Here is a 21,042-nt window from a genome sequence, read left to right as displayed (position 1 = left end):
GCAGAGATACCAAAAATCCTGATGTCAGGGCTCCCAGTCTGGGCCAACAGCAACACAGAGATGACAGCAGATCAACTGCTTTGTCCACTGCGGATAAGTTTCCTCCTTTCAGCACGAGAGAGCATGGACACTACTGCAGCGCCAGGGGCAGCTGGGTCGTTTTGAGGAGGGTCTTTAGGAGGATGGGGAGCTCTGGCCAGCCTCATGCTCCTCCTCTTGAGGACAAATCTCTGCCGACTCCAACAGGCTGGACTGCAGAAGCAGCAACAACGTGTCTAGAGATGTCGTGCCAAGGCTTGCAGYAAAGGGCAGTCTTCACCATCAGAGCCAACAGCAGAGCTGCAGTTAGAGGGAACCCTTCCTGCTCTTCTCCAGGGACTGTTCTGCACCCTGGGTATGTGAATTACGAGCCCCACAGACCTTCCTGCGGACTATCAGAGGGGCCTGGCCCAATGCACCACAAGCAGCCTTCTCTGCCCTGGCAGATCCGGGGAGAGCACCGCCTTGTAATCTCTTTCCCCAGCCCTTTATCCTCATTGCACAGCAATTTTCACTCAAGCCAAATCAAAATTTTAGAGTTGAGAAAACAGAACACTTGTTTTTCTTCAACCTAAAACTCACTTTAACAGCTGCTGCTCTTTACGTTCAATAGGTGGTCAGCTGAGTGGTGGCAGCAGCCCCAGGGCTGATGCTGCTGTCAGCAAAGCGCAGGTGACCCAGCCTAGGGCTGGCAGCCTGGCCAGGACTGGGCACACGGCCCCAGGGCCCAGCTGCAATGCTGCACCCGGAGTGAACCTGCAGTCCTAGGCATGCTCATGGTGGCACCTGCACTCATCTTCTTTAGAAAGATGACAAAAGGAAAGGGCCTCAGAAAGGACCGAGATCCATGTCCTTCTCCTTGGGGACCAAGGTCATTAGAAAGCTTCACTGCTCCTTCCCAAACTGTGCTGCAGTCTGAGCAAGAAGCTCAAGAGCAGGAGGCCATGGAGGGCCAGGGGCAAGAGCCTGACTGCTCCTCTTCCTCCTGAGCTCTCAAAGGAGTGGAAAATCCAAATCCTGCTCCCCTGCATCTCTCTAAATACAGAGAGCGTCTGCACCCAGCCATTTCACCTGCTTATTAGCAGATCGGTCCCTGGGCTTTTACGGGCCACTCATCTCCAGACCCTTCAGACATCAAAAGGACCTACCTGCTTCCCACTCCACAGGCTCCGTGCTCATTGCAGCAACCCTCAGTTTGTTCTGAGTTCAAGCCCTAGGGCTAGTTTAGCAGGACATTACTGTACTTCCCTACAGCAGCTAGTGCTTTAGCCCAGATTTCCTTTCCCCAAAGGACTAGCAAGGCTATAATAGTGCTAAGTTCACTAATAGCCAATTCTCAAGACACTTTGTCTGGAGAAGTTGTTTATAACTTGCAGAATGCAGCCTCCAAGTTTTGCTTTATGATCCAGTGACTCTGCTGCAATGAGCAGCGTCACAAACACAGGGACTGGATTTGCCCTCAACAAGAAGCATTCTGGATGAGCAAAGCTGATCCTAAGAAGTAATCAAGCTATGGGACCAAAAACTCCTCTGCAAAAACACAGCCTTCACCCCTGAAATCAAGGGGAAGACCTGGACATTTTAGGGGAGATTTCTTTCATGGCTCATGAGGAAGCTCATCCATAGACTCCACTTGCAGCACAAGGTCTAAAGAGAGGCCAAACTCTGTTCTACCAGAACTCCAACCCCCAAAACCACACACAGCATCTTCCAGTCCACAAGCCCAACTGCTTTTCCTATTGCACAAACCCCAGATTTGCTGCAGAGCTCCATTTTTGAGCTCCTGCTCCCCCATGCAATGGGGGTGGGGGGGTGTTTGTGTCCTGGGTTGAGAGCAGGATGGGATGAATCTGTCTGCCAGGACTAATTCCGAGCAGTCAGACTTCCCCTGCCCCAAGTTAATTTGATGCTCTGAGAAAATTAGAAGCTCCCCTGGCTTCTGTGGAAAAAACCTAATCACTGAACGCAATCCAGAGGCTTTGAAGCTGCTCTTTAGTCATTTGGGCACCACAAGGAGCACATCTATCGCTGGACTGACCACGGAGCTGGGAATGAGAGGTGTCAATTCCAATTCACAACATTTCAGCCTTGGGCAAGCTGCTGCATCTCAGGTCTGTGCCTGGAGAGCACAGGCTGCCAGCCTGGTGCGGGAAGGAAGGACAAAAGGACTGTTCTTGTCGGGCAGATTTTAACCATGCGACCTCCACAGCAGTGGGAGAGCTCACCATCATCGCAGCAYGATGGACCCCAGACACCTACCTGGGTCCACATGTGAACTCAGTGGAACCAGAGCACATGAAAGCAACACCCAAGGCCACGTGCACCCAACAGACACGCAAACTGCCCTCTGAAAGCAGCTTCAAGCCTCCGCCACCACCAAGTGGCTGCTCTTTAGGCGGGGAGGTTTCAGCCCAGGCCAGTTGTGCTGCCCTGGGAGGACGGGGAGCGGGAGCAGCCTCCCTTCGCACRCGTGGCTTGGTGCTGTAGCCAAACACGGAGCTGAGCACCCACTGTCTACTCTGCAGCAGGCAGGCGGGGAGGGAAGAACAACCTGTCCGACCGTGCCAACTATTCTGGTTCTGGGGCAAGGGCCCCGTGGCTCTGACACCAGAGCTGAAGTGACAGCCACTTGGGCAAGGGACGTGGCTGCAAAGCGAGCACCAGCTCTGCAGTTCGTGCTGCGGGTGGAAGCTCACTYGAGCCAAGCACACCTCGCCCGGAGGGAGAGGCTGTTTCACAAGCCCGGCCGCCCTCCACGCGCCTTGGGTGGGTCTGGGAGGCACGAGCCCAGCGCTGCTTCCGCAAGCGCGCCCGCCTTGCCTGGCTGCAGCATCTCACCCACCACAGGGCAGAATGCCAGAGCGGTGCCAGGCCAWTCAAACCCTTCAGCTGCCGGGGCCAAGGGGAATGTGACCCAGCTGGGGAAACTGCACAAAGAGCCTTCTCCTCCCTCAAACAGGTCCTGTAATTGCATCCCTACCCCCTTACATGCATGCTCCAAGGACAATCTTCAATCTTCTGGCTCCTCAAAGTGAAGGCATCCAGCTTGGGAGCACCCAGACTCACACAGATACAGATGGCAGAACTGGCAGTGTTCTCTGCATACAGTCACATTTACACTTAACATCTGCTGGTGCTGAAAGCCAAGGGCCAAAGCTCATACAGAAGCAGTTTTTTGCTAGGCAGACCTACCTTCAGCTGCTCTCATGCCGGAGAACAGCAACGCAAGCCTCAATTAACACAGGAATGGCCACACAGGATCAAGATCACAAGTCATCACTTCAAGAAAGCTACTTCAAGCAACTTCCAGCTCCTCCTCGAGYTGAACACAGGACTATTTGTGCTTGCAGGAGTAAGGAAGCATTAGCAAGAGATACATGGGAGTACTAACGCCTCTCAGCAGGTCCATCTTTTCCCAGGAACCAGTTCTACTTGCTGCTCCTGTACCCGGGTTTGCTACACTTAATCCAAGGGACTGCAGCCCTTCACTAGCACGTATGCCTCACACAAGCTACCAACTGAACTTGCAACAAGTCCATCAGCTAAGTTAGCCACAAAGAATTTACTGTCAGTACTCACCTTGCATTCTTTCCACCTAAATCATCCTGCCTTAAACAGCATTGAGGATTTCCTCCAGTAACCCAACAGCTTCCACTTAAGATACTGATTCTTTTATTAAAAAAAAAAAAGTGTTATTTAGAAACTCCCAGGCCAGGCCACTATCCAGCTCTTGAGCTGAATCCAGCCCAGGTTATCTAGCGTCCGTATGTTACATCAGGCATTTCAGTCACAACATGCCAAGGCTATTCCCTTACAACCATACTGCAGGCCTTACCTTTGCAATTCCAGGCTCCACTGCAGGAGTATGACCCTCGATACACTTTACGAGTCTGGTTTTCATCATACAGGTTACATGAATAACAATATATATTTTTCTTAGTGTTGATTCTTTCCTCCCAGTGCCTTATCAGCACCTTCCTCATKACTCGAGTCATAACATTAATTATAAATCTTGGTCTATTATAACATTACAGCAAAACAAGTTACCTCTCAGATCGATGCCTGAACCTGAGCCTTCGGGAAGAAGTGGGTCCTCCAAAACACAGTGATCCTCCTCCACGGCTTGAGCAGTCCCAGACTGCATGGCACTGATCATCGGAACGCTCAGGTTGCAGAAGTGCTCAGCACCCTCCATGCTCAACATAAACTACATGCCTCAGGGGTCAGAAATAAGACTTTATTGTTTTCAGGCTTCTTATCTATCTCTAATTAACTAGTTATCTGCCAAAAGATGTTTAACACAGCGGCCAAATGCTCCTAGCTTTTTGTAACAGCAACTCACTAGGAAGTGGCTACGATACAAGTTTCCCTGGAATGAGGCCAGACACCACACAGATTGGTGGCAGGAGAGAAGAAAGAAGTTTGATTTACCAACCAAACACAAGAACAGTACTCAAAATAATTCGATATAAGAGAGAAGGATAAAGAAGTTCTAGCCAGAGAACTAGAACTGTAGTTTTTAGGTACCACGATGCTTCGGACTGGTAGGGCATGACCTCTCAATTATATCTAAAAAGTAACAGACTTTCCAGTAAACAGATTCATCTGTCATCCCAGATGATGTCTGCTAGAAATCAGCACCAGATTTATAAATAGTCGATATTTCTTTCAGGTTATAATTTCCTATTTCTCTTGTAAAAGCCCTTGGGACCCAGAGGGAAATATTAAACACTGCCAAGAAGTTCTTCCTCCTTCTCTTACCTCTTTCTGAGCCCAGATCCTCCTTAGAGCTGATTTGTGTTTTTGGTCAGAAATCAGACCAACATGGAAAAAGAAAAGCAAACATTTATCCTGGGATGAAATCAAGGGAATTGCTAATTTCCCCCCCATAACACACGGGCCTCACATGGAAAATTCCCACAACAATCCAGTCATTCAGAATATTTCTTCCATTTCGACCCCTACTGGCCACAATGCATAAAATAATATGAAGTTAAGACAACCACTGAACAGGACTTAAAAAGCAGTTAGAAGTAACTGATGTTTTAACTTCCAGTTACAGCAGACTGAGTAAAAACCCAAACATGGCTGTGGAAACTTCCAAATATTTTATTTAGGAACAGTTTTGCCCACATGCTGTCGTCTTTCCTGCTTAGTGAACACCATTATGTAATTAGCTGGATTTTGAAAGTGCCTATCACTATAGCACCTGGGCTCTTTATAAAAATGCTGGCTCGTGTGACAGTTTATCACTCAAGAACCTACTGATCTCCTGTTGCTGATTTCTCATTTCAGGTATATCTGCTGACAATGAGGAAAAAACAACAAACTGCAGAAAAAGATCATCTTGTTTTCAGGTAAGGTTTAGATCAGAGACAAAATAAACATTGAGAGACCCAGCTTCCCATAAAGAGCAAGTAGCTATTCCTAATGCCATCCACGAATAGTTAAGTTTCCCAGAAAAAGCTTTGTAGGAATGGGTTCTATACTGTACTTAGGCATTTAACAACAAGAAATCAATGAAAACGGATTCTATTGACCCAGAATACAAATTCAGGCAATATTCCACCACGGCTGGGATAATCATTAGCATCTGATAAGGTACTTTTTATCCTTATTGATAAGGAAAGAGGTTCTACTTTGTCAATTCCAAATGCTGTATTTTTTAAAAAGAGACTTCTCTTTACATAACTATATATACTTCTCAATGGGAAGTGGAAATCAAAAGGAAAGGACAAGTTAGCCCCCTTGGCAATTGTTTCATGCCCATCGTGATGGCAGCCTCATCTTGCTGTTTTAGTTTTGCACCTACCTTTGTCCTTGCTTCCCTACCACACCCAGAAGGTTTCAAGATCAAGTTACCAAATTATAATGTGAAATAACAGTGGAGAGAAAAGAAAAGGAAAAGAAAAGAAAAACAGATATAAAGATATGCCTGTGCCCTGGTCCACAGTAAGTATATGTGTACTGGCCCTGAACAAGCCACTGGTCACAAAGTGAGCTCTAAATTCTCCAAACAGAATGGAATTTCTCTGTGTTCCTGATATTTTCAGAGATTTATAGTGTACTTATGTACCTGAATAAATTGTTTGCCTCTAATACACTGGGAGAGAATGCAAGTGCACAGACACATACACAGAACATAGGGAAGAAGATGGTAAAACCTCCCTCTGCCAGTTTCAGCTGCAGATATTTATGTCCTAGAACCTCTTGGAGCTTTTCCTTCAATACAGAATAAAACCTCCGTTCCTCAGAGGGGTCCTGGTTAACTTTTGAATCCAAAGATGCCCTTGATATATCCTGTAAGACCACTCTTGGCCTTTTGCTCCACCTTGTCCTCCAGAGGTGGGAAAGCAACATGGTTAAGGGCCAGGTCAAAGAACAAGGGTTTGCAAGGAATGGGCTGGAACCCCGGAGGAAAATGCACCAGGTTGACTTGCTTGCTGACAAGAGAAGGGTCCAGGCAGAAAGTGTCAAACCGTTCAGAGAGTGGCTGAAAGACATGAACACAGAAACACAAATTAAGCATGTGTCATATAACACCTGACAGGGCCAAGCAGGGAAGAGGAACAAGTGGCACTGAGCAAGTAATCTGATGCTCTTGCGTGTGATGTATTGGGTCTTTGAGAACAGTTCTCTACTGTCAAACAGATTCTCTGGAAAGTCTTCCCAAATACAGGGAGAAAGCTAAAAAATGATGATTCCACACCACAAGCTGCAAGAGGTAGTCCAATCCCTACCTGAGAGGTCCCACCCTCCCAGCGACCTTCAGGATTTGTGGTAAGGGAAAAAGCCGCCTATTAAAACCTTGAAAACACTAGTTGTAACAGAACTCCTAACAGCCTAGCCTAGCTGCAAGAAGCAGTTAATATTGTTTTTAAATTGTCACCCAAGAACACTACTAATAATCAAGAAGCATCTGTGCTCTCGGCTCTTACCTTGCCATCCTTGACCTGAGATGGAGACTCAGTCTCATGAGTATCGTTTGCATCTGCAAAATTAAGGAAAAGGTAGTAAGAATAACAGACTAGAGCCCTATGTAAACTAAGAGAGTTTAGTCTTGCTTCCAGGGACAYGGAAGACATTTTCAGCAGAAGCAATTCATTTTCTAGACTAACAGATTTAGTTTATAACCATCACAGCTCTCCAGCCTAACACAACTGTGCGAGAAGCATGGGTTTGGAGTTACACACAAAGCAGATGGCAAAAAGACACAAGCACAGTAGGTACGTCAAAGCAATAAAAGACAAAATAGTCCCTTCTTTCTCCTGCGTTTCCAGCAGCAGGCAGCACAAAGCCAGTAGCCCAGAACATGACAAGGATCATCCACTCCCTTCAAATCCTAACCTGGTTCATATGCTCAGAGAGCAGGGCGTTACTGCTCTCCTCCTTCTCTTTACTTCCTCTGGTTAACAGAAAACTGAGATGAGTAAGAACATTGGGGGCTGTTACTGAAAACTGACTCCAATCTGTCTGCAGCAAAAAAATTAAACACTGACCAGGATATTCTGTGCAGGTTACCAAAACAGGTGCAAGTTCTCATAAAGARCTTTCCTATCTCTGGCCAGGGAATGAGATGCAAAGTAGTTAGTCTGTGGTTTCCTATCTGCAATACACACAGCTAGAAAAGGCCGTTTTCTATAGCCTACATAGATCAAAGTAACGTGGAAAAAATATCTGGCATTTCAGAAATGAAATGTAATAGCTGGAGTGACGTTACGCAAGCAAGTCTTGTACGATTGTGCAACTTACCTAATATAGCTGCTGCTTGCAAGGAGTATTTCTCTGCATTGACTTGAGTGATCAGATCCTGAACATCAGGCAGGTCCTAAAGTATTAAAAGCAATTATTTGGGAACTTAAAWGGTGCCAGATTTTTAAGAGTTGGGGCAAAGTTAAAATCTGACAGAATAAGGACCAAGTGCCAGCAAGCCTTCTATAGAAGCAAATCTATGCTATCATCCCTCAGGCACCACAGATACAATATGACATAAAACACACATGAGAAACACAGAAATGTATTCTAGCATTGTTACAACAAGYCTGCCTCTCCGGCAAAGCAAGAGGTCAGCTGAAGCATTTGCAAATCATTAGAGAAGTCTGTAGTATAAAAATAACAAAAAGTCGCACTTGTTTTACTCTTCTTGCCACTTAAATATCCAACTTGAATTGTAATGTTTTGGTATCTAACTGCCAATAAATACTATCTCAAGAGCTTCTTCATTGATTACAGCTCTACATGAATGGCTCAGTTCCTACCTTCAAGCTGCTCTTATAAGCTCCAGCTTCTGACTGAACTTGACCAGCATATTTCAGCACCCTCTCATATAGAACAAGGGCTTCACTCCATTTCTTCACCAGGACATAGGACTGCGCAATGAAGAAACACCTGCAGCAGGAAACAGTTGATCATCCAGATTCTTTGACTCAGTTGGATTCATATTCTTTGATTCATCTACATTCTTTGCTCACACCTTTGTGAATTTAAACACTGGTAATGGGAGACAGTAAGCAGCACTGGCCAGTGTCCCCTTAACAYTCCCCTCCATCTCACAGAAGGACAAAGGAAACTGCATTTAAGGTCTGCACAGCACCTACAGCTGAGGGCTAATAACCTTTGAAGACCTAATGCCTGCTAAGCACAACCTGGCTCTTCTCAGTTACCTGTAAGCCTTGTATACTAGTGTCTTCAGTCCAATCTCTTTTTGGAAGTTCTTGTCCTCTTCTAGGCCAGGAAGCTGTGTCAGTTCCACAAGGTTCTGTGCAAAATAGAGTCAGAGAGATGAATTCAGGAAAGCTTTGATTTCCTCTGGAATCTGATGAAATAAGAGAAAGCTGCCCCTTTTAACGGGCAATAGCAGACTCCCATGGAGGTGGCTGCCAGTTTTCTAATTGTCAGTACGCTAACCTTGTGAAGAACACTCATGGAAACTTGTACAAGTTTGCCCCAGGCTAGATTTCCTGACAAACAGGCAATGAGACAAAGACTCCCTGGATTTCATATGAATTAATTCCTTCATAAGACACTTCCTTTCCCATTCACAACTACTCCAGCCACAGTTCCCACCGTTCATTTAACATTTATGTGAGAATTTGAGAAACTGCTTATAAAGAAGAATGCATTTAAAGTACTTTTAGCTGCCATTTTCACTGGCAGGAGAAATCATGGCAGCTACTGGGATGCTGTAGAGAAGTGTCAGGAATAAAAACACGGTATGGTATAAAATCAAGGTTACTAGTCCTAGCAATGTCTTCTGCTCACAACTAAATGCATTCTCTCATGCTCTACATAGATGTCAGACACCTTCCATAGGGCTACTGTGGTTATCAGGTTGCTCTTCAAAACTCACACTCAGTTAATCTCCAGTATTTTACTGGATACCTTTTCACACTGAAGTTTCCCAGTCAGAAAGAACTAGACTTGCTTTCCCTAGCACTACCTGCAAGATGATATCATAAAGACGAATGAGGTCCTGAGGCCGTGGTGTGCGCTTGCCATCCTCTTCTGACCGCTGCTGCTGCAGGAGGGCCTTCTGCAGGGACTTCGCCATGCTCTCGTTGCGCTTGATGGCAGTCGACAGCTTGATATAAGTCAAGTAACTAAAAAGATACCATTAACAGACTGTCAGAACTACTCAGATATTACTCTTCGCTCTGACAGAACCCTCCCTCCTGGCCAAGCTGACTTTATTATACGGGAAAAAGAAAAAGATTTGAAAAACCAACCTAATCTCAAGCAAAATGTTTTAAGCTGTACGAATCAGATGCTTATCTGCGCAGTTGTTCTTTGAGAGCTGAGAGGCCCAGCACAAAAACACACAAACAGAAAAACAAAACTCTACACACTGTAAGGTGACTGAACCTAACAGAAGAGCATAGTTTCTACATGCAAGTAAAGGCAGCTGTGTTTGCTCATTACCTGTGTAAGTACTGGATGTTGGACACCTTCCCAGAATCCATTTCCAAAGAATGCTCCCGCTGCTTCTGCAAAAATTGGACAAAATAAACATGCAATTTACTTAGACTAGCAGCTGAGGGAAGAAAACAACAAAAAATGCAAAGTTTGAATAGAACCAGAATCGAGTTTCTCAATAAAAGGTTGAGGGCTTCTACACAGTTATTCACCCATTCCAATTCTGAAGAGAATCAAATAATGATGATCAACGCCAGGGGATTTTTAATCATGTTTCTACTGTTAACTGAGTTTAACAACAAAAAAGTAGTCCCAAAGAGACAYTGTGCTATTGAAAGGAGAAATACTGACGATTGATACTTACCTGGTCTGGTTTCAGATCTTCCCGAACAGCCTGAATGGCATCCCTACACTCACTGAGTAGAGATTCAAATAAACGTTCCTTTGTTTCCTCGTTTTCTGCCTAAGAGCAAAGGAAAGTCAAAAACACCTATTAGATATTTTAGTATTTTGCATCCCACAATGCAAGGATTAACAGAGGAGATGACCTGGAGAGAAATTGGTTTAYTGCCTTAAGGTCTATGGGTAACTAGAACTCCAACTTGCACCTTTTTGCCACACATTCTAGGAGGCAAATTGTCACAAATTGCAGAGAATCTGCTCAGCACTCAAATTGCAGCAGCACTGAGGAACTAACACAGGCTGCTCTCATCTCATTGATGCCCTCACTACCTTCTTAGCTACTCCTTTCCTTTCCACGAGGGCACCCACATTGCTCAGAGAGAGCCGAGGTCGGAGCACACTGTGGGAAGGCCACAAGAGAGGAAGAGCTCAGCGTTACTGACCTGGCAAACTACCAGTGCAGAAGCTTGTGTTATATCAATTTAACATGTCTAGTGTGGTCRGAACATCTAGATGATTATCGATTCTACACTCCCATTCTAGTAATGCTCACAGTCGCAATAATTTGTTTGTCCTAAGCATTTTTTTTWAAAGTAAACCTGCATTTCAGCTGCAGGAGTTGAGTAGTTTCTGCTGTCATCACAAGTTTCATCAAAAAATTAAGCAGTTTTTGGCCTTCTGCCCCTGTAGCAAAGTTTGAAAACACCTTTTAAAAACAAGCTGAAGCCTGCTCTTTGCCTAATGTACTGGTCTGTCATGCATCTAATTAAACAATGCACCCAAAATCAAACTCCACTCTCAATTCAGCTGACTAAGTAACCAAGCAGCAATCATAACGCTCTTACTGATTCTGCAAGAGAAAACCACGCAGAAACAGATCCCAACCTTACCAAATGAAGGAGGGGTTAATCTGGAGCCTTGTGTCATTTGACTTCCATATTTTAGAACAACATGGGATGAACATTTGCTGCAACTAACTTGCAGTTTCCCAGACCAGTGAAAAACCGTAGAAAACTAGAGCTCTGCAATCTCTTCCTCTAGGAGCTGGAATGTCTGTAAAAAGCTGCTGAGCATTTCTCTACAAAGCCTCTATTTTTTTTATTTTTTCTAAATTAAGGAATGTTATTTTTACTCCCTCATAAAGCCTTCGGTATCTTGACCCAAGATGAAGGTTTTTTTTTTTTTTTTGAGATTTGCTGCAAGTATTTTTAAGGTGGGACTGACTGCTGAGAATAACCAGAGACGAGTCTGGCAACATTCTCAGCCTCACCCAGAGGAGCACAGCAATTTCTCTGTATGCACAAAAATGAAAACAGACATAACCAGATCATCAGTCAGGCAGAGAGAAAGGGCTGGGCCACGCAATAAAACAAAGGCCTTCCTTTCTAAGCAAGAACTCCTAAGGTTAAACTGATTCTCTGGGTGTAAATACACATTTGTTCTGATTCTGATCTGTTCTTGATTCTGATACCAGATCATAAAACAGAAATACAARTGCTACAGCTAGTGATAATGTGGATAGAGTGTACTGAGAGAACACTTCAGGTTTGCTCTCAGAGCTACCAAGGGACCTGAAATCAAAACTTACTCCCAAACCTACTACAGAAAGTAGAGTGATCATTTCTTTTTATTTTGTTTTCCTTTGTTCTGGAAGGCTGTATCGTTTCTGGAAGTTATTACAACTCAGTTTTGGTACAGTCCTAATTACTACAGATGGTCACAGAATTCTTGAGGAAATATCAAATACGAGCATGGTTTTGCCACTTTAACATTCTCACTTTTACCTAGATAAAGTCAACAYGGCCCCTCAAGTCACATTCTAAATTCAAACCTTCCAGAGGGTTCACATAAATAATTTAAAATTTGTCACATCATCTGAGTCTCATCATTACTAGTTCGGATCTAGTGCCAAATAAATTCTCTGTTTAATCAGAACTAAGAAGCAGAAAGCAAGATGGAAACAAATTCAGATCGTTTTTAATGCCACTGCCTTGTAGAACAAGGAGGGTAACTAAATTGAAAAGCCCAAGTGTTAGCCTTGCAGGAAGGAAATGAAATGAAATGAGGGAACACTGAACTCTAAGCTGCACTTCCACCTGCTGGTCATACTATCGTACTACCTACATCACTCCTTATTTAAAGGAATAAAACATTAAAAAAAAAATCGGCAACCTACCATTTTTGATAAGACCGGTACCATTAACATTTCCACTCAGATATATTCTACTTAGGCTGACTTAACACTATTTCAGCTCTTGCCCATTTAATATTACAACCCTATGAAGGWAAATGGCATCCTTTAAATTGATATTTATTGGTATTTATCTTCTTCCTAGTGATAAACAGCTTTTGAAGCTGCCTTTGGTGGCAGCAGTGTAATAAAGACCCTTTAACTGCCTTTTTAGACAGCAAAGACTCTGTACACAGCCACTGGGAAGGAAAAGACACTACGTGGGCTCCATTTCCAAAGCAAAAGTGCCCTATGAAAATGCTGGCTGCAATGCAATTCCATGACATGTATTGTGTGTGCCCACTGCAAGCATTTCAGAGCTGTCCTTTACATTTGAGATGAATTTAGCTTCTGACATTTAGCAATCATCTTCCTGCTTTTGMAGTTCTGCATAAGTCAACAGAAGACTGCTACAAAACTCACGGCAGCTGCTTCATCTGGCAAAACTTCTTTCCACTGTGGAAAAAGTATAAGCAATATAAATCCTTTTCTTTTGGTTGCTCTGAAGTTGAAGCGTTTGAGGGAGATACTTAAGGATGCAAAAATAAGATACAAAAATCATTCAAAAGCAGTTAATCTTTGAATTGTTCATCAATTTGWAGCAAAAATTACAAATAATAACTATCACTCTGCCACTGAAGCTTGGCACTTTTAGGTAGAATGGGGTGTTCAAGGGAGGAACAACACCCAGTGGTTTAGCAGAACACGTTTACACGTTGGTAAATTGTGGGAGCATCTCAAGCACCACTCAAGCTTCGAGTTACAGCCAATATTCCCACTTCTCCTTTTAGCCTCTGGATCCCAAGTTTGAGAAAAGATTATTTAAAACCATTTGGTCTGCTATCATGCATTTATCTACACACCAAAAGAAAGAGGATTATTAGAGCATTGGAGACTGCTCCCAGGTTACCTGAGCGATAGCTGCTTCGTTGTCAGCCAGCCCCAACAAGAAGATCCTCACTTTGTCTATCTTCACAGGGACAGTTCTTCCTCTCCACTCCACCTCGCTCATGGTAGCTGCCTGCTTTGCTCGAGTTTGGGTAATCAGCGCCTGCAGACAATGAACTGAAATTATGAGTCTGAAATTAAACATTCTGAAACTGGATCTTTTAAGCTCACATTAGATTTTACTTTTTTTTTTTTAATAGGGCTACGATCACGAAAATAATATTTTCACACTTCAAACTGAAACATTCAATAAGTTACCTCCAGTTTTTCTGCAAGAAGACCTTCTGTGCCACCAGACCTCAGTCTCATCTGCATCAACTCATTGATAGCAGACTGATCACCTGAAAATAAATAACAAACCTAAATTCCATTTCCACTCAATAATGATTTTGATACATAAAAACTAATCCACAGATTTTATACTAGAGATCTGGGAGGCAAGTGGCATGAAACTGCCTTTTTGAATTTACAATATTTTGAATTCCTTTTTGAATTTATAAGCACAGTAACCACAAACAGATAGTCATTTTATTAAAAAAAAAAATGCAGTGTTGCACCATGTAATTTCTTCACTGCTAAACTGACATAAAATACATCATATTTACACAAAGTACCACTAAAGACTCRCTCCAACATCACTTCACACCAGGATTCAACCATCAAGTTGGCATTTTTTCCTATGAGCAAACACAGCTTTTTGCTGGAGATGAGGCACCCCRCTTTCCTTACCAATATTGTAGGCACAGTAACGAATGTTAGGAGAGATCTCTTCCACACGCTGGTTATACAGCACAGCTTGTTCCTCTGTGAAAGCATTGGCCAGCTTCTCATATATGGTCCTACAGTAAAGGATATAGAAGAATACTGCAGCATATGTGGTTTTATAAGACGCCAACTTAAAGGAAGCTGTTCTGTCTGTACTTTGGAGTATACTATTTCTTCAGTGACGCTGCCCATTTGGTACAGTTAGTCAAATAACAGAGTTATTAGACATACAGCACATATTACTCACTAGACGGATCTAATTCTCCTTACTAAATGAAATTTATGTGAGGGTACTCACTTGCACTTGTTGAAAGCCTCCATGGCTGCCTTCCACTCCTGATGTTCGAAACGAAGCATTCCTGTGAGGTAAGCCATGTATGCCTGCACACACAGCAAAGGCAAACAAGTTCATCTCTGCAGGATCGACTGCCTAGTTTGTGTAATTTTTTTTCATTAAAGCTGCTGTGACATCTAGGGGGTGTGATTAAACTCAACCTTTCTGTTTGGACTGCTCACTGAAAACAATCTGGCTTTAGCTGACTATTTTAARCAACATTTCTACATTTCCAACGAGAAGGAATCATCAGTATGGTCCACTGATAGTAAAAAGTTTGTCTTTTTTTTTTTTCCCCTCTCCCCTTCAACAAGAAATAATAAAATGAAAGTTTTACTCTTCCATTAACACTGTAGCCTCTGTTCACAGAGGCTGGTGTCACAACAAAACTGCTGTCTGTCACAAAGCTTGTGTTCCAATTAGCTACATCAGCATATTAAACGAGTAAAATATCTGTTCTTCATAGATAAGCCTAGTTTTCTAGGCTGTGCTGCRTTATTTCGCTCTATCCCAATTCTTWATTCCCTCTTTAATAAAACCTATTGCTTTTTAAAACAAGAATGATTGCTTGATACGCTTAAACAAATTCTTGCTGCTGTTTTAATGCTGGCTGGGGCCACTGATTACTTTTGCCATTTCAGCAGCACCAACAACGAACCCAATCTACCCAGAGGATGTCATTAGCCAGTTCAAAAATCAGCGAATTTATCTACAGCTAGATGAGAATGAGTTGTTCAGCCAAAATTCAAACCGTTTCTCATTCAGTTTTTGCTGCAAAAGAAGGTCCAAGTAAGAGAGACTACCTGAGCTTCCAGCTTTGTTTTGGCGTCCACTCGATTGCTTTCGCACAGGCGCTCCAGCTCCTCGGCGTGCTTCACAGCTTTGCGCAGCCGGGACAGCAAGTGAAACCGTTTGCGAGGCTCCGTGTTTGCTTCCTGTTTAAGCTGCATGGCGTAACTCCAGGCTCTCTCTGCATCCATCAGGATCAACAGCAAATACCTGCAGGGCACAGGAAGGTTACTAACACACGATAATGTTCAATAAAAACTACTCCCACATCACTTCTAGTTCCTTAGCATGCGATACAAAGTRTTTGGTAAGAAAACTTTGGCTTTCTAGATGCCAAAGATGTAGATATAGATGAAGATGCTCTTAATGCTGGCATTGATGTGTTAACATTGAGATGTTACAAGTAACTAAGGCTGTATTATTTAAATACTCAAATGTCAACAAGACTTTAATTTCATTCTGTAACATCAGAAAACTTTCAAARACACAGATTTTAGTTCTGAATTAGTTAGCATAGGCAAACAAGTCTGTTTTCCCCACAGTTAATACTATAATGCATCAAACTTTTTAATAGTGCAGGTGAAGACAGAATTGCCTTTTATTTCATCCTCCACTCCACAAGTAAAGCATATGAAACTGCAGACACATGTTTCTAAAACCTAGGAAATAATCCTAAGACTCAACCGACTCTCTGTGAACTCCATCTGACCAGCATTCTGCCAAATGCTAAAGAACTAAGTAAAATTTGTAATCCAGTATTTTTCTTCAGCAGATGACAACTCCAATCACATCCTTGCTCGTTACAGCAGCTCAGCTATCAGCATTCAGCTGGCTACCTTGCAGCAGGTCCGACTAAGCATTTCCTTTTTATTACCTAACTAATCTTAATTAAGACAAGAATCACTTTAATAGCTATGATAAGTGGAAGAAGGAACCAGCTGCTGCTCCCTCTTCTCCCACACGTTCAAACGATGAAGCAGGACCTCGGCATTCTCTCTTCTCCCAACAGTGCAGCCAGAACTCTGATCTTTTATTAATACCAACAACGCATATCTCTACAGGGAGACATTTATGCGTACATGGTACACAAAGTATTCCCCTGATGCCTACATGGAAATAAATTATGGAAACGAAGAAGCAATTCATGAACCTATTAAATGGTTCTATTTAGTGGCAGCACCTGTTGTCTGAAAGAATCTCTTCTGTTACTTTCTTCCCAGTGAACTTGTGCCTGTTTCCCATCTTGAAGTTTAGAGTTTTCCGGAGCCGTCTTAGCCTGCGGGAGCAATAACCCCTATGGAAAAGAAAGATGACAATCAGTTTGGCCAAAGGACAATTTTATTTCTCTACACTACTCTCTGCAATTAGAGAAAGATAAGCCCTAGAAGCTGTCACATACACTATTTAACAACTAAAATCTACATAGATGAGATATGAGAAAAAAACAGAACTTGCAAAGCAGTCATTACAAACAGAAGTGAAAAAAAAAGTAAGAAAACAGGTAAAAGCTATTGATCTTGGAGAAAAAAAAAAAGGGAAGAAGATATTCTGCTTATGGCCCAATTACCTTATGTATGTTTACTGAAAAAATAATTCAGGAAAAAAACAGTGATTAGCAGTAAGATGTTAACAAACAGTAGAGAAACAAGAGCTATTTTTTTTAATCTTCCTAAATTGAACAGTCACAGCACATTTTGTCCAATAAGGAGAAAAAGAAAAAAAGGTGTATTACTTCATAAGAAGTAATCTATCATAAGAAATTTACTTGGAAGAGTGTTTTTGCTGCCTAGGGGTTTATATCTTAAATGAGTTGGTGTGAATATGTCAGGTCACACTAKCTGCACAACAGACAGACCTCCGCGCCGTGCCCGCAGCTCACTGACCTGTACCTCTGGAAGTCACCGTGCCGTAAGCCATGCTGCTGTTGGGATTCCTTCACAATTTGAAGGACTGCAATTTGAGTTAAGAAAGATCTTTTTCAGCTGCTTTTCAGGTCAGCAGAGCTGATTTTCAGGTCGTTCTACCAGAAAATGATGAACTTTACATGCTGCGTTAAATAAATGCACTTGGAACAATACTTAGTAAAGGCACCCAAAAGGCTCACAGAAACCAAAAGCAGAGAAAATTGACGTGTTTAAARGAACCCAACCATCATCAAGGGCAAGACTAAAGAACTGCTACAGGCATGTCCTCTTACAGAGAACAGTCTTGTCAGTAGAGCTCCTTTGTGAGTAAGGAGCAGAGTAAGTGACAGCAGCACAAGCATCTAGGCCAGATGTAGGGCAATGTAACTGTCCTAGTTACATGACTGGTCCCCCCACTCCCAAAAAGGCCATCAGCAGCTTGTGACACAGTTACACCAGCAGAACTGAGGCCCACATGGGAACCTTTCTCCCCAGACAACCCACCTCGCAGGGTAGCAAAGGGAGCAGAACGAGCACACCCTTCCTGACAGGGCTCACTGATAAAATGCTGCCTTCTGAAACCTCAAAACATCGTATAAGGAGCTGTCAGGCGCTTACTTTCTGCTCAAATGTTAACACAGTTCCAATTTTACTGATTTTACTGCAACAAGTCCTCTCTAGCAGAAAGCACTGCCCTGCAATTTGCTATATCATCTTTTACTTCATAATTTCTATCACATCCACTCATGTCTTAGCATATTTGATGACTGCTCTGTATATTAAACCCAATTTATTCACTTAACAGCTCAATTCTCATAAACTCGACAGACCTTACCAATTCAGTTTGATAGASGCTAGGAATTTTATTCTGGAAAAGACCATCTCCACCAAAAGCAAGAAGTCTCTGAACACTATTATATTCACATCTATAAATTTCTCTTCTAAGCAATACCAAATTGGTATTCCATTGCTATTTCATGGTATCGTGAAATGAAATACTCCTATAGTTACAGGGAGGAGGGGGGAAAGACTTCCCAAGTTTGAAACGGAAAATCTTTAGCTAAAGCGGGGAATTATTTGTTTGTTTTCCTGTTGGTGAGGTTTTTTTGGGGGGGAGGAAAATGCGCCTAGAGGTCTCCATTTCAGCTGCAAAAACCCACGTCAAGTTACTATGCTAAATTAGTTTGCAATCGTGGAACAAACAAATCAATTGTAAAGCCGGAGCAGCACTTGGAGTCCTCGATACCTACGGGTCCTCTTTTTTTCAGACTCCTTTGGCCTGCCTGGTTACTGAGGAAAGTGATCTCTGTTGGCAGCTCCCAACAGGTCCCGGGTAGCCGCGGCCTCCCCACGGCCGCCACGTCTGCCTGTCGCCCCGGCCCTTGCGGAAGCGGCCGTGCTGGAAACGCAGCCGGGCCGCGCTCGGCCTCCCCGCCTGCCCCGAGCGGCTCCCGGGCTCCGGCGCAGCCCAAACCGGGCCCGTGCCATGCACCGTTCCCATCCCTGACAATCCCCGCTCATGCTACAGTTTCAGACGTGCAAACTGTGGCCACACCGCCGTGCCCACAGCTCTGCTTTGCGCCCCAAGCACTAACACGGCCCCCCCAAGGCTACACCACGTATTTTAAGCGCGGGCCGGGCACCTTGCAGCGTGTCCGTCAGGAGGCGGAGCGCGAAGCCGCCGCAGCCGCCCCACGTCCCGGGAAAGCCCCGTCCCGCCTCTCCCGAGCCCCGCGGCGCCGAAACGCGGCCTCGCCTCGCGGCGCCGGGCCTGCCACGTCCCCCCGCCACCGCGCGGCAGGATGCTCTCCAGGCCCAGGCTGTCGCCGAAGCCGCCGTCCCGCGGCGCCGAGGGCCTCTCGTTCTCCTTGTTCTCCTCGGTGCCGCCGCCTCCGCCGCCTCCTCCTCCTCCTCCCGCGCCGCCCCGGCCGCCGCCGCCCGCCCGCTCCGCCGCCATCTTGCGGCCCGGCCGCGGCCGCGCTGCATGCTGGGCCGGGCGAGCCGCGGCGCGCGCAGCCGCCATGGCGCGAGGCGGCGCGCCCGCCGCGGGGCACCACGGGAGGGGGGAGCCCGCAGCGCCGCATGGCGGCGGAGCGGGGCGCGGGCTCCGGGCCTCGAGGGGAGCCGGCTCCGCGTCCTCTCCTCAGGGCTGAGCACGCAGGACACCCTCAGTCCGGCGAGCGGAGCTGAGGAGCCTGAGAGCACCCCGGGCACYCTGCAGTGCATCTTCCCGCCCTACCCCGTTCCCAAGACACCCTTCGGCCTCATAGTCTGGGCTTTAGGGGCTCCGTTAGGAGGGTGCATTTAAACCTTGCAGAACCTTCCACATCTAACCCAAACGCCGCCAGCATTCAGAAGTGCTTCCCTGCATCTTCTCTGAGGGTACAACCCCCCACGGACAGAGTTGAGACCAGCTCTTCCTTACCAGACGTGTGGACCAGACTTAAAGGTGCTTCTTTGGCGATCAGCCAAAACCATGTCACGTAGACCATGTTTAAACCATGTTAAACACTTAGACCATGTTTAAAGCCAAAACCGTGTCACTTCCTGTCCTAAATATATAGACAAACAGCCACTTGCTCCAGTTGCTGCTAAAACTTTTTAAATCTAAGTCAGACTGCGTTTCAAGGCAGTGCCTGAGCCAGGCCACTAACACACCTGCCTCGTGTCAGTGCAATGTCCCTCCTCTCTGCACAGCCCAGGCTCTCTCTGCTCCGCGTGCGCTCAGAGCCCCCGAGCAAACACATGTGTTTTGCAGCGAGTGCCAGCGAACACCGGAGCTGCTGTGGGGCAGAGCACAAGCTCCATTTCTGCCACCCTGCTTGCCTCCTTGCGGCTGAAGCCTTGCTGCAGTCTGCAAGCAGGAGGGTAAAACTGTCCAGTACTGGCTTCGTGCATGCGTTCCTGCACAGATCTAGCTCATCTCCTCCTCCTCTACGGGTCCTTTTGCTTTCGGGATGCTCCTGGAGACCACGTCCCTCRCTCAGAACAAAGCAGCTCCATCTCTGGCCAAGTGATCCCATCTCAGGCCGAGAGAGGAATACGTTTTGCAGGGAAGAGGGAGGTCTGAGCACACAGAGGGGAACCGGCCCAGTTCTGCAAGGGGATCCTGTGCATTCAGGAAGGAGCCAGCGGGTTTCAGCAGCCTCACATTGCAGCAGGAGGGGAGGCCCAGCCTCCCTGCGAGCTGCTCCAGGTGCGAGGCCCCCTGGAACAGGAGAAGACTCCACAATACAGCAAGCTGCAAGAGCTGGGGAGATGGGAACAGAAGGTGCCTGGCCTGAGACCGCAGGAACATGCAAATACTCTACAGCTCTGAACAGCCTTAGCATGAAGATGGATGAGTCCAGCTACACTGGCCAAGTCTGCTACTATCACTTCAGCATATGCCTTTGGCTGATCTTGTCCCCACAAGTGCAGTATTTGTTTCTTATGTGGTACACATGGGTTATAGGAAGTGGATGGACTTGTGTCACTACTTCTCAACACTTATGGAACTCCAGAATCAGTATCTGGCCCCAACGCTGAACTAAGTTTTCTCACTGTTACTTCTGACCATCATTCTTGGGRGTTCCACAAAACTGATGTTCTTGTAACATCAGGAAGGAAAGCACTTGGAGCCTTCTGCTCCAAGGGAAAGGTCTGTATTTATCTGGATCTACATACTCACCTATCTTGATTACGTATCAAAGCATGAACACGTACACACAGGCCTGAAG

The 21,042-nt window shown here is 45.1% G+C and overlaps 1 protein-coding gene across 1 annotated transcript; it reads right to left on the bottom strand.

Moving 5' to 3' along the window:
* Positions 1–4,666: 4,666 nt before the first annotated feature.
* Positions 4,667–19,280, bottom strand: SRP68 (signal recognition particle 68). The gene is made up of 16 exons (XM_026051376.1): positions 19,130–19,280; positions 17,303–17,369; positions 16,600–16,713; positions 15,434–15,629; positions 14,595–14,677; positions 14,261–14,370; positions 13,790–13,872; positions 13,494–13,634; positions 10,316–10,414; positions 9,958–10,022; positions 9,479–9,638; positions 8,703–8,797; positions 8,298–8,427; positions 7,792–7,867; positions 6,978–7,030; positions 4,667–6,532 (listed from the first exon to the last, which is right to left on the bottom strand). Exons 1-16 carry the CDS (start codon positions 19,278–19,280, stop codon positions 6,305–6,307), a joined length of 1,851 nt encoding a protein of 616 aa, XP_025907161.1. The 3' UTR covers positions 4,667–6,304.
* Positions 19,281–21,042: the final 1,762 nt, after the last annotated feature.

The sequence above is a fragment of the Nothoprocta perdicaria genome, unplaced genomic scaffold (assembly GCF_003342845.1).
Source record: "Nothoprocta perdicaria isolate Ctin4 unplaced genomic scaffold, notPer1 scaffold_75, whole genome shotgun sequence".
In the NCBI taxonomy this organism is placed as follows: Eukaryota; Metazoa; Chordata; class Aves; order Tinamiformes; family Tinamidae; genus Nothoprocta; species Nothoprocta perdicaria.
The sequence above is the reverse complement of the archived record's forward strand: the minus strand, read 5'-3'. Positions and strand labels throughout refer to the sequence as shown.